This window comes from Galleria mellonella, unplaced genomic scaffold (assembly GCF_026898425.1).
Source record: "Galleria mellonella isolate WM207_F2 unplaced genomic scaffold, CSIRO_AGI_GalMel_v1 utg139, whole genome shotgun sequence".
Lineage (NCBI taxonomy): Eukaryota > Metazoa > Arthropoda > Insecta > Lepidoptera > Pyralidae > Galleria > Galleria mellonella.
Genome location: NW_026441995.1, coordinates 2509641 through 2524153, shown reverse-complemented (window position 1 = coordinate 2524153; position 14513 = coordinate 2509641). Strand labels below are relative to the sequence as shown.

The window sequence follows — 14513 nt, the reverse complement described above, 5'->3', positions numbered from 1 at the left end:
TGCGGCTCACCTGATGGTAAGTGACTACCGCCGCCCATGATCACCCACAACACCAGCGGCATTGCAGGTGTGCTGCCGGCCTTTTAAAAAGGAATATACTCTTTTCTTGAAGGTTATGTTGTCGTATCGGTTCGGAAATACTGCTGCTGGAAGTTGATTCCAAAGAATGGTTGTGCGTGGAAGAAAGTGCCTTGAAAAACGCACGGTGGAAGACCGCCACTCGTCCAGATGATTGGGATGAAACTTTAGTTTGTGGCGGGTTGTACGGTGGTGAAAATCAGCAGCAGGTATCAATCCGAACAATTCCTCAGAACACTCCCCATGATAAATTCGGTAGAAGATGCACAGAGATGCAACATCTCTGCGCAGTTTCAATGGGTCAAGCCGGACAGTAAGGCGTTGACTATCGATAATTCGAGCCGCCCGACTTTGAATGCGGTCTAACGGAAGGAGTTGGTACTGTGGCGCTCCTGCCCACAGGTGAGAACAGTATTCCATATGCGGCCTGACTTGGGCTTTATATAATTTCAGGCGGTGTTCTGGCATGAAATATCGTCTCACCCTATTGAGCACTCCTAACTTTTTGGAAGCTATCTTAGCCTTCTCCTCCAGATGACCGCAAAACTGGACGTCGCAAGATATATCAACGCCCAGAATTCCTAGACTTGACTTTTTATCAAGGGAAGTGCCCTGAAAGTGAGGAGATACGACAAACGGCGTCTTTTTTGCGGTAAACGCGCAGACTTGTGTCTTTTTGGGGTTAAATTGAACAAGGTTAGATTGAAGAAGATCACTTATACATTTGTGTGAAATTGAAAGATTATGTGACGAAGTGAAAGCTGACTGACTTCGGTGGATCTTTCAAATGTATTTTCAATTATGAATCCCCAGAAAAGCCCATACCTTTGAAACATAAAAGAAAGTTTTTTTTTTAAATACTTTCTTAGGGGACATCAACTTTACTGAAGACTCGAAATCATAGAAGTCCACGAAAATTCAACAGAAATCGCATTTGTTGAAAATTACCCAAAGCAATTTTTCCAAGGAAACTTGATTGCAGAAATTGATAAAACTCCTTGTTAGATTCTTAATCGATTTTTAATGACTTGTCATTTCTGTGGCAGTCAATGACCATTACGGAAACACAATATCATCATGTTATCAACAAATGAATCGCAATATATTTAGTTATAATTTATTGTATACAAAAATTACATTGTTAAATTGTATATTGTTAAGTTGTATATAGAGACTAAGATCAGAGGGAGACTTTGTACAAAAGTCGATTGCTTGGGCACCTCTGTCCCATTCGTATTTCTACCGTGAAGCAGTTGTGTTTGTATGACTGTGTTTCGGTTTGAAGGGTGGGATATGGCGTGAATTTACTGGGTACAGAGGAATAACACTTGAGCCCTCAGGAATGGCAACGCACGGGGGGTATCATGGGCGAAACAGTATACTCTGTTATGTCCATGGTACTGCTCATGTCTATAGGCGACGGTTACTACTTTCCATCAGGTGGGCCGTCAGCTTGTTTGCCATTCTAAGTTTTAATAAAAAAAAAACATATGTGTATATACGTTTGTATATACACGATTAAATATGATATAATTAGTAATGTATAAACTTAAGTTTGTTTAGTTCCTTTGTTTGAAAATTGCCACAATAATGTACACCACTCTACCCTCTAACATTGATGCTCCCTTCCAATTTGGGTTTGCTGGGAGAGAACTCTTTTATACCTTTATACCTTTGTTTTGTTTTTACCTCTGTCATATTTTTATGCATTATTAGTGTGTACAGTAAATTAGAAAATAAATAAATAAATAAATAAATAGTAATATTTGTCAACATTTTTTATCAATGGCTATAATAATATGTATAATTTCCGTTAGCAAATTATATATGTAATTTAATGTGAAAAAATGTCCAATTTTTTTTATAATAATAAAAGAAAATAAATCTTTAATAAATAAATTTTTAATTTAAAATTAGTTTTTCGTTCGCAACTACGTGTAAGCAGAAAATGAATGAAATAGATTACTACTAGATCAAATATTAAGTTATACACCAGATTTTAAATTAGACCGCAACCGTATATAATTTAGTACAGTAGTATTTTTTTTATACCACTGAGGTGGCAAACAAGCATACTGCCCACCTGATGGTAAGTGGTTACCGTAGCCTATGAACACCTGCAATACCAGAGGTATTACGCGCACGTTGACGACCCTGAAGAAACCTCTTTACCTCCCTTTTGAAGAACCCCATGCTGTAGTCTCTTGGGAAAACCTCGACAGGGAGCTCATTCCACAACCTGAGTGTTCGTGGGAGGAAACATCTCTGGAACAGCGCAGTGCGCGACCATAGAGGCTGTAGGACATAAGGGTGAACTCCCTGTCGATGGTTTTTACGTAATACCGTAACAAACATACAGACAGACAGACAAAATTTCAAAAAAATATTGTTTTACCTTCTATTCCCTTCATACATTTTTTTAAATATTTTATAATATGTATAGTTTATTATTTACAGTACTATTTTTCCACCATATATGTTATGCTTTATATACAAACACCAAAGAGTTTGTATATAAAGCATATCTAAAGTTTTATCCCAATCATCTGGATGAGTAGCGGTCTACCACCGCGCGTTTTTTAAGACATTTTCTTCCACGCACAACCACTCTATGGAATCAACTTCCAGCAGCAGTCTTTATTTACACTTTATTGTACCATTTATAAAATAGTAAATACATTTAACTGTAATAAGAAATGATACAAAAGGCGGACTTATCGCTAAGCAATCTCTTCCAGACAACCTTTGGGTAGAGAACATACGATACGATACGACATCATAACCTTCAAGAAAAGAGCATATTCCTTTTTAAAAAGCCGGCAGCACACCTGCAATGCCGTTAGTGTTGTAATATGGACGTAATTATGGGCGGCGGTAGTCACTTATCATCAGGTGAGCCGCATGCTCGTTTGCCCCTGTGTTGTAAAAAAAAATTTCAAGGTTGATTAAAAAATCCCTTTAAGAGATGAGGTAAAAGGACCGTCTGTGTACATTTTTGTTATAATCTTATATCTATATATTATAAGTGAATGTACAAAAGCATTTGTACTACGCACTACCTCGAATATTGCGACGCACGCACACACACTCATTCTTACAAAAACTGCTATAATATGCATTTTTTTTTGCTAATATTTAGTTAATTTTGTAAATTTTTTAGTCTAATTTTTAATTATTTTTTTTAACCTGTGGGTGTGTGGGTGTTGTCGCATATTTTGTAAAATAAAGTTTCTTTCTTTCTTTTATTAAATTTAATTATATAAATCTTCTATGTTACTATAGTACCGGCGCCGGCATGGTGTTTTTTTTTTTAATCATACATTAATTATTGGAGTATGATTTGCATATTTTATTAATAATATTAGTTCGTTGATATAGGACGAATACAAGAGAAAACGTACTATGGGCTATGGCGGGTCGCCAACTTAACGAAATAAAGGCTTGCCTTTGTTCCATTGTGTAACATGACATTGGCCATGATTTGATTGGATTGCTGTTTTGGATTGAATATATATATATATATTGCGATGAAAATGAAATGGTTATTTCGCCTGCGCTATCGATACATGCTGGAGGGGTGCCAGTGGGATGATTTGATGAGGAATAAAGTAGATCTATTAGCCCATCATGATGAATTCATCAAGAAGTAACCAAAATGATTTGCACGAGGAAATAGAGTGAGTAGAGAGTGGAGGCCGATCTGACAGGATATATTATTAATAGTGAAGCTAGCGGTATATATTATATATGGCGGTTTTGAAGTCGTTAACCATACCTAACACCTGAGTCTTCAGGAATGACAACACATGGGGGGTATCATGAGCGAAACAGTATACTCTGTTATGTCCATGATACTGCTCATATCTATAGGCTACAGTTACCATTTACAGTTTCCATCAGGTGGGCCGTCAGCTTGTTTGCCAATCTAAGTAGTATAAAAAAAAAACATGAAACAAAAAAATTACCCATGCTGTAGAATGTACTCGCATTATGATAGTTCAGCTTTAGCTATCTGCTTACCACATGCTTTCCAAGTGTATTGGATTAAACTGGAAGAGATATCTTTCAGGAATAAATCCACCCTTACAATATTTATAATTGTATAGTTTTATAAATCAAATACGACAAAAAGATTCGAACATTTATCTTGTGATAGTTATGAAGAATGCTTGTCGAGAGGACTGGATCATTTACTAATAAAAATGGATCCAAGTAATTTAAAATGAATAAATAAAATTAAATAGTTCAATCTGATGGAATATTTTTATATTATATAAAAATGAAAATATTTTTAAATACTGTTTATATTTTTCTAGAAAATCCCATTTCTAACAAATAGATTTTGTTTCACGATGTTTATTCTAGCAAAACTAAGATGTTATTAATACGAAAGTAAACACATACTCGTATATAAAAACTACAGATCAATTATATTCTTTCAAATTAAGGAAAAGATAAGGTTAACTTTTTTTTTCACCCATAAAAAAACCTGCAACAGTGCAAGCATACGGCCCACCTGATGGTAAGTGGTTACCGTAGCCTATGAACACCTGCAATACCAGAGGTATTACGCGTGCGTTGCCGACCCTAAAGAAACCTCTTTACTACTTTACTCTCTAAGAAGTACACTTAAATAGTGAAAAAAATTAAAAGCTAATTAACGAAAAATAACAAATTAAGTAAGCTACAATAGGCTGTTTTGTTTAAATAAATTCTCACAAGTTGTAGAAATAATAATAAAAAGTTCGGCGGGCATAGCCGCGGGAAACAACTGTTATTACGCACCTGATAAAACTGTTTACTTTTGTTTCATCCTACGATGGATAAGTCCCCTGGTGTAAAAACGAATATGCGAACACAGCCGAGGGCGTCATTTTATTTTATTGCTGCAATAGCTATTTTTTTCAACTAGATGCGGTAGTGTATCAGCCAAGACTATAAAAACTTGCTGACTACAATAATTTATATAAATTTAAAATGGTAGCGAACGGAGATAGTAAAGAAGTGGAGATTTAGAATAGGATTTAGGATCATATATATTGATCCCACGGTTTCACCTGCATTAATCAGTATATAAACTATTCTATGTGCTGTTAGGGTATAACCTACACGCGTACCAAATTTTTTTAGTAGTTCTTTATGTTAAAGAGTATCAATTCAACAACATGTGGAAGAGGGCAATAACTCCTGAAACACAGGTTTTTTTTCATACCTACCTTTGGAGTTAGGGACTTCAAACTATATTGTAACGAAGAGTAAAATATAGATTTATTATTATTGTTAAAAAAAAAAGAATTAATTATCCATTCATCTATTTTTACAAAATTTCGCATTTATATTTATTATAATAGGATAACAAATGCTTGGTATTCTATTTAGAATGAATTTTTGTATTTGACTTGGAATATCAAAGATATTAACGACTCGTGGATAGTACGTAGTAACAAACTGATTTTGAGAAAATTTCTATAGAACTTATTTATAAGTGTTGTTTTTACATGAAAGGATATCTTTCAGGTAAAAACAAGAATATTCCAAATCGGTGTATAAATGACTATGAATAAATGAACGGTGATAAAAAATGAATTCTGAGTGAGAGTGTCCTTCTTTTTGAAGCCGGCTGATTATAATAAACTAGTAATCACATGCGATTTCGTCCACTTAATCTCGATTTAGTTGGTTAGAATAAAAGAAGCCTATGTAGTCTTTTTTTTGTGTTTTTTTTTTTACAACACAGGGGGCAAATGCGCATAAAGCTCACCTGATGGTAAGTGACTACCGCCGCCCATGATCACCCACAACACCAATAGCATTGCAGGTGTGCTACCGGCGCTTCATTTTATATATTACGTGCATACAAAATCTTATGACAATCGGTTAAATCATTAAAAGAATAAGCGCCTAGTTAAAAATTAAGCAGAAATTGTTGTGATCTATTTATACTAGACATCAGATTTGTATACATATGCATTGCTATAGCTTCTATAATATAAATGAACTAAGCACAGAAATACTCACGTGTCTAAAATCCTTGTATTTTGCGGGAATTATTAACATGTCTGGGACAACAACTGGATACAGAAAATTATAATGAAACAAGCGACCTAAATTACTTAGTAAACCTATTACTTGACATTATATGTTATTGACATTATACATTTTATATAAGAATATTATAGATAGCTTAAATCCAATCAAAAAAGATATCCAAACTTTATTAATTCTTCAAGCAATTTATACAGCCAGTTGTGTTTAATCTTGGCTCATTATTTCACATTTTTATTTCAACTAGCCTAAGGATATTACTTCGTATGCGTGGATTTTAGAAGTAGAAAATTCAACGAAATAAACAAATTTTGGATCATATCAAGATGGAACGTATAGTGTCTGATTTTAAGTTACATCTTCAGGAACACAACCACAAGTGAGATCGCATCTAATTTGATACAGCAGTTATTGCATGATGCCGATGCAAACATACAAATAGATTACTAAAAATTATTGTTGCCAAAACAAATAGATAAATAGCTAAAGTTTTAAATTTTTTTTGTTTTTGTTTCAATTCTTATTATGTTATATTTTTAATGCCTTTCATGTATTCCCTTGTTTGAATTTTAATATATTAGTAAGGTACATATTTATTTTTGTAGATTACGTCCTTTATATGTATAAATATGAAAGTTTGTAATGACAGATGGATGGATGAATGAATAAATTGATGCTTATTACTCTTTCACGCATAAACTACTGGTGGGTTATGAATGAAATTTGCTATATGGGTAGGTTATATTCTGTTTTAGTACATAGGATATTTAATGTACTGATTGACGCGAGCGAAGTTGCAGAATACAGCTAGTAAAGATATCAATGCCTTTAGTATTGCAGGTGTTCATAGGCTACGGTAACTACTTACCATCAGGTGGGTTTGTTTGCAATCTCAGTGGTATAAAAAAATCATTTAGAACAAAACAAAAATGACAGCTGAATAAAAATATTATACTGGCCACGGGAATATTATGTAGATTTAAATTACATTTTCTATTGTTATAGGAGAAAATTAGATTTAATTTCATAATAAAAAACGAAACTTCAATTCTGATAGTTTTTTAGTAATATTTTTTTTTAACAAAACTCACATCTCCTCACTTAAGGAGAAGAGATGGCAGTTTTAAAGAATATTTGAATGTAGAACGCGTCGAATTGTTTGTTTATGGTAAAACAGGACTTTGTTTATTAAAAAGTAGCTTCAGTCGTACGTAACAAAATTATTATAGCACCAATACGGAAATAAACCTTATTTATTGTGAAAATAATTTATCCTCATTAACACATGAATGCAATCCCAGATGGCGTCAGAGCAATTTCATCGACAATTACCATTGTGTAGTGAATATACGATACGACCGCCTCTACACTTCGAGTCTGTAATAATGATTTTGAACTTTTCTTAATATGTTAGCTTACCGGATGGGAAGTGGTAACCATCGTCAATAGACATGAGCGGCATTATGGAGTCTCAGTACCATTCATATCATACGTTGTTATTTCAGAGAACTAACCTACGTGCCCTGTAATTTCCCTGCCATATATTATATTCTTTTAATTTTTTTTTTTATATTATATTAAGGGCTTTTACCTTCTTCAGGTATATCAGTCCTTTTGTACCCTGAACTGATTTCTCAAACAAAACCCCTAGATGCGGAAAGAGAAGAATTAATGGGCATCAATAATTTACAGAGATGTTCAAAAATTTCTGGTTTAAGTTCAGCTAACATAGAGTGAATAAGACCAATATTAAATTTATTTAAGTTAAAGTGGCGCATGAATTCTTCTCTTTCCTTCGTGTTATTATGAATTTTTAATAGAATATGATGCACATCATCGATAGTATTACAAGTTTAACAATGGGGTTCTTTTAAATTAAAACCTAATTATGTAAGCACGGTTATTTCATGTCATAAATATCAGTCAAACTGGTTTTTTATTACATACAGAACAGAGTTTACGATGGCGGGGAATCGCTAAATAATGGTAGAGTGCGCATGATGTCTGGGAATACCCCCATATCCAATATACACCTGGGTATACACCATGAAATAAAATTCTGGATTTCCGGTTTAATTTCGTGTTTTTGTTCGTACTGAAATGGGGCCCGTAAACAGAGCTTAATATTTCATTCGTTGTAAATCCTACTATAAATTATTCAAAACAACGATATTTTAATATTTGTAATATTTTTAAACGGTTAATTTAACATTAATTTGTGTTTAGGTAAGCTCTTTGGTCAGTTGGTGCATTTTTAATTTTGATAATTATTTTATTTTTTTTATTTTCCCAAAAATTAGGCAAAATGATTTCTAGGAGGGCTTGCATGCAATTCGATCTGGCATTATTATTAACAATGGAGTTTCCAGTTTTTATTATTAAAAATTACCTCCCTTCAGTGGAATATAGGTATACATGCCAATGACTTATGCATAAAATCTGTCTTTAGTGAATTTAAATATTGGTGTTGATATTCATCTTTGCTTACCAGGTCTACATGGATACGGCTGGTGATGCGGAAGGTAACTTCACCGTTATTGGTCTGGTGGAAGACCCCACTGCTCCAGGTGGCTGGAGTGCTCAACCAGTCGCCACGTTCCATTACGCCAACTCATCAGACCTTTTACCGGTAATCAAGAACTTTTATATTCAAATATGGCAATAAAATGTTACAAAACATTTATTGCTCATAAAAGAAAACATACATAAATATATATATAGAATATTGACACAAAATGTACAATTACAAATGGCGACCTTTCTGTTAAAAACAAGGTCTTATCGACAATCTGATGATCAGAGGAATAACACCTGAGTCCTCAGGAATGGCAACGCATGGGGGGTATCATGGGCGAAACAGTATACTCTGTTATGTCCATGGTATTGCTCATGTCTGTAGGCGACGATTACCACTTTCCGTCAGCTTGTTTGCCATTCTAAGTTGTATAAAAAAATCATAAATCATAAAACACGAATTAAAATTAATATCTGTAGATTTTCCGTTCATCAAACAGGAACTGGTGGGTGGTCACAGAATAGCTTGGATCGGTGGAAGCCCGCCTGTAGCGGAACCAGCTTGCGGCTTCAATGGCTCCAAGTGCTCGTTACCCCACGACCCTGGAGTGCTGTCAGCGGCTGCCGCCGCCGCTGCAGCGGCTATATTGGCTGCTGCACTCTTGTTTAGACATTATAGATACGAGCAGAAGTTAGCGTCAGTGCTGTGGAGGATCGAAGCCAAGGATCTAACTTTTATATCTCCATGCAACACAAATAAGGTGAGACATTTAAAAATATACCGTTTTTCTGAAAAAATGTAGCCAGCATCACTTACACAGAATGATGTAAAGATTCTAACCATACCCGATACTTTTAAATTCGTTCAGCTATTTAGAAATTATGGTGGAATAACAATACCCACATACATACACAAGACGCTTATTTTTGGCATCCGTATGTAAGGTTTAAGAATATAAAAAAAAATGTTTTTTTTTTTTGAGATTTTTTTTTTATAATTTGACAATGAAAGGGTCCTATTAAGCGTTAAGTTTACCAATTAAACAATGTACTGAAAGTTATTTTAAATTTAATAAATACATAGAATAATTAACATTGGGTTCTAAAAAAACCCGACATTAACCAATTATGATAAAACCAATTATTTAGAAATTAAAAACTGAAGTACAGATTTTGCTAAAATTTCTATGGGTTCAATCAGTAAGTATATTTGTAAGAATTTCCTGAATCGGTTTACAATGGACGGAGTTATGAACTAACAAACACACTAAAAATATATAACCGAATTGAGAAGCTGCTTCTTTTTGAAGTCGGTTAAAATGTCACAAATTCACAATAATATATATATATATATATATATATATATATATATATAATTTATATAATATATATAATTTATATAAATAATAAAAGAATAAAATATTATGTAGACATAATACAAAGTAAATTAATAGATATCTAAATATACTGTAAAACTTTGATAAAAAACAATTTAATTTTTTTTTAATATTAACGAGTTACGAGCCTTGAATTTGTTGACAATATTGTCAATGTCACTCTCTAACAGTGTACACGCTTAATGGAAACATCTAGAAAGGATAAAGATTGTTAATATTTCATCATTTACCGTTTCAGTGAAAATAATTTATACATAAACTTTGTTAAGACTAAGTTAAAAAGAGATTGCTATTTTGGGAAGGTAGAATAATTTTAAAATATTTTATCATTGTATCATATCATTTAAAAAATTATACCAAAAAATATTTTTTTAGAAAAAATCCTAATTAATCCGTACTAATATTATAAGTGTAAAAGTGAGTTGGTTTATTTGTTAGCGCCTAAATCAAAACACTATGAAGTTTGATATACATTCAGTATTTGAAATAAAGAACATAGGTTACTTTTTATTCTGATCAATGTACAAGTCTGGGTTATTCGGACGAAGTCGAGGGCTAAAAGCTAGTTAAAAATAATTACATTTTATGAAGAAGTCTAAGTCACTCAGCGAGCGACTTGCAAGAAGGCTATGCTTGGAATTTTGATGCGTGAAACTTCAAAGACCAAAATCACAAAGGAAAAGACCTAAAGAATCAGCTGGCTGAAATGGTTATGAACTGGTCGTAATAACTCTATTAATGAGCAATAGATAAACGTTCTTGGGTTGCTATCCCGTACAAATAAGTGGCAGTCTTCTACTGTATGCTTATCAAGGCAGTTTCTTCCACCCACAACCATAATTTGGAATTAACTCCCAGCAACGGTATTTCCGGGTCGATACGACATCGAAATCTTCGAGAAGAGAGCATATTCCTTTTTAAAAAGCCAGCAACATACCTTTCTCCGATGTATTAAGTGCTCATAGGTAGCGGTAGTCATTTACCATCAACCGTGAAACGCATGCTTGTTTGCTTTATGTGTTATAAAAAAAAAATATACGCAGTGCAGAACGATCTTTCATTACATGGAGCGATTCTTCGAATTGTCAAACTTTAGATATATTACGGGGAATCAGCGGATAAAGTTGTTTTAGAACTGTTCCTTACGCCAGTTTTCCTATAATATCTATACAACAGTAAACAATTTCCGGATGATTATGACGAAGGAGGATATATTTTTAAAAGTATCGAATATTTGAGTGTATAATAATCGAATATTTCGAGTATTTGAGTGACTCAAAAGATATAAATACCTACAAAAATCAAATAATAAGTTTATTACTTCCACGAATTAAATTTAAATTTTACTTTATCTACATTAACATCGTTATTTTTGTGTTCTAGAACACACAGCGTTCAAATTTTAGATATAGACAAAGAGAGCATAGACAAAGAAATTATTACGGTTCACTGATGAGAAATCTTTATCTAACTGCGCGTAAAGTCATCTGAGTTCCAAGACTTGATATTGCACTGTCTACCATGCGCTTCGCTGATTTTGTAGTGCAAGATCTATTCTCTAAGTGGACAGTCAATTAAACTCAGACAGGTGACAATATCGCATTCTTGGAATTGCTTTAGAAGACTTGAAATTAAGAGTTTAAGGTCGAAGAATTAAATTTTGTTCAGGCAATTAGTAAACGGTTACCGTACGAGTAGTGAGAAAATAAATATATCTAATTCTCGTGTCACCGTGTTTGTTACCAAATTCCTCCGAAACAGCTTTACCGATTTTCATGAAATTTTGTGTGCATATTCGGTAGGTCTGAGAATCGTTCAACATCTATTTTTTATATCCCTCAATGATAAGGGTTACCCACCCCTAAAAATTTTTTTTAAATTTTTTTTTCATTTAAATATGATTTATCATTGAAAAATACATACAATTTAAAATTTTCACCCTTTTACGATCAACCCCTGTTTTTTAAGCGCGATTTTTATATTCCGCAATAGGGTTTCAAGATGGCAATCGAATATAATAATTGTGGAACGAGAAATTTTCATGTTTAGTTCTCGAAATAATGTATATGGTAAAACAACGTTTACCGAGTCAGCTAGTCATATATAAAATTTATTCCCTATTTGATCGCAAATCAGAATTTAGTGAGAACATTCGAAACATTACTTACTATAATGAAAGACAGTATTGCAAAAGTTAATTGCGGTAAGCTGGAACCAACGAATCTGCAGATAATAGCCGAAACACGGAATGGAGATGTAAACAGGGTAGTTGCTTGTAAAATATTAGAACAAAACACGTAATGGATTTTCCGAAAGCCCGTTTAAGAGATCTTTCGTCAGTGAATCAAAGTAGATGATTTAATTAAATAAATTAATAAGGGTTGTTTGTTCTGTTGGAAAGTTACAATTAATATTACATATATTTACATTATTTTTAAGTCGGTTAAATATATATTTATATATATATAAAACCGGCTTAAAAAGTGAGATTTTTAATACGGTTATATATTTTTTTATTATGTTTGTTACTTCATAACTTCTTTGGTTATAAATAGATTTGAAAAATATTTTTCCATCTGAAAAGATATACTTATAGATGGATCTCATAGAAATTTTATTAAAATCGGTTCAGCAGTTTAGTTTTTATATTAAAATAATTGGTTTTGTCATAATTGAAGTTAGATTTTTTTGTGGGATGCAATCTTTGATTATCAATATTGTATAATATTTTTATATGCAACAAATCTTTATTATATTTATTTATGATTAATTATATATATAGTTCAAATGTCACCGCTCCGTCTAAATCGGATATATCTATGTATATTCTGGCGGGCTATAAAGAATCGGTGGGAGAGAATGATTCAGGTCAGTTGGCTAATTGTGATTGCTTTACTAGGAATTAATTACGATGGATTCCAAGAGAGTCTGCGTAGAGGTCGAGCTGACAGAGGATATTGAAAACCACGGGGTCATCCTCATTTTTATAATGCTCTGTCTCTCTAATATGTACCTATATTTTAATACAAAGAATTTCTGTAAATATGTATTGTATCTTGATTTACGTTGTCAAACGATTTACAGGAAATAATATGAAACGGGCTAAAATTTGTATGGGACATACATGGAAATAAATCCTATAGATTACAAACAGATTTTGAAATCGGTGTAGAAATAAACAACGTTATCTCGTCATCGTATACATAAGAAAGAAATTTATTTTCTAACCTCATTTATAAAAGTCGTTCGAAAGGCGGTAAACTGAGAGCTAAATTAAACTCAAGTAGATATGTAGTACCCTACATAAACTGCACTTAGACCACAAAATACACTAAGGCGAAGTAAATTCCACCATAAAGTAAACCACCAGAGGGAGACTTTGTACAAAAGTCGATTGCTTGGGTACCTCTGTCCCATTCGTGTTTCAACCGTGAAGCAGTTGTGTTTGCATGGCTGTGTTTCGGTTTGAAGGGTGGGATATGGCGTGAATTTACTGGGTACAGAGGAATAACACCTGAGTCCTCAGGAATGGCAACGCATGGGGGGTATCATGGGCGAAACAGTATACTCTGTTATGTCCATGGTACTGCTCATGTCTATAGGCGACGGTTACCACTTTCCATCAGGTGGGCCGTCAGCTTGTTTGCCATTCTAAGTTCAAAAAAAAAAAAAAAAAAAAAAAAAAAAAACAAAAATAGAACTAAAAGGCTACATCTCGCTGAAGTGGCAACGTAATTGCAATCAAGTTCACTATGTAATTAACACTTGTTTGTGGTGAGGCATTTTGCGACGTAACCGAGGTGATATAACCTCTAGACAGTCATGTGCAATATACGTTAAGATGGAGCGTTTCAATACAAACGTTTGGGGGGAAAGGGATTGTTAATATTGGAGACTAAAAATCCCATTGCCAGCAATATACCCACCCAGGTCGACCTCCTCGCGGTTCCCCCTGGAAACTATCATGGTCAGTTCCTGATAAATTCATCATGATGGGCTAACTGGCCTGGTTTCATTCTCATCGATCACCCTTCACTGGTGCTCTGCCAGCGTATCCCGTTAGCGCAGGCGGGGTTACCGTTCCATTTTCATCCACCAAAAGAAAAAATACAAACGCTTTTTTTTTAGTGGATGATAATGAAATGGTAACCCTACTCACGCTATTGGTATACACTGGCAGGGCACCAGTGAGAGGTGATAGGTGAAGATGAAAAGGCAGATCAGTTAGCTCATCGTGACGAATTCAACGATACATTAGTCACGATAGTTTCCAGGGGAACCGTGTGGAGGTCGACCTGATTGGGTATATTGATAGCAATAACGACTAACCTCCCTATTAGGTACTATCCATCCCTTCCCCCCAATACAAACGTTTTGCCAACACCAAGCCAATTTTTTTATTAATGTCTGCCTAAAAAGGCGACCAAATAATAGGAATAACAATACTAGAATGTATTGTTATTACTTGTAAATGGGGAA

At 33.7% G+C, this 14513-nt stretch overlaps 1 protein-coding gene across 1 annotated transcript in view; it reads left to right on the top strand.

The window, feature by feature from the left end:
* Positions 1–14513, top strand: part of LOC113512693 (guanylate cyclase 32E-like) — a 225873-nt gene that overhangs the window by 143649 nt on the left and 67711 nt on the right. Inside the window, exons 11-12 of the mRNA XM_052903469.1 lie at positions 8615–8752; positions 9138–9398. Coding sequence (XP_052759429.1) covers positions 8615–8752; positions 9138–9398 — 399 coding nt within the window. The remainder of the gene's footprint in view (positions 1–8614; positions 8753–9137; positions 9399–14513) is intronic.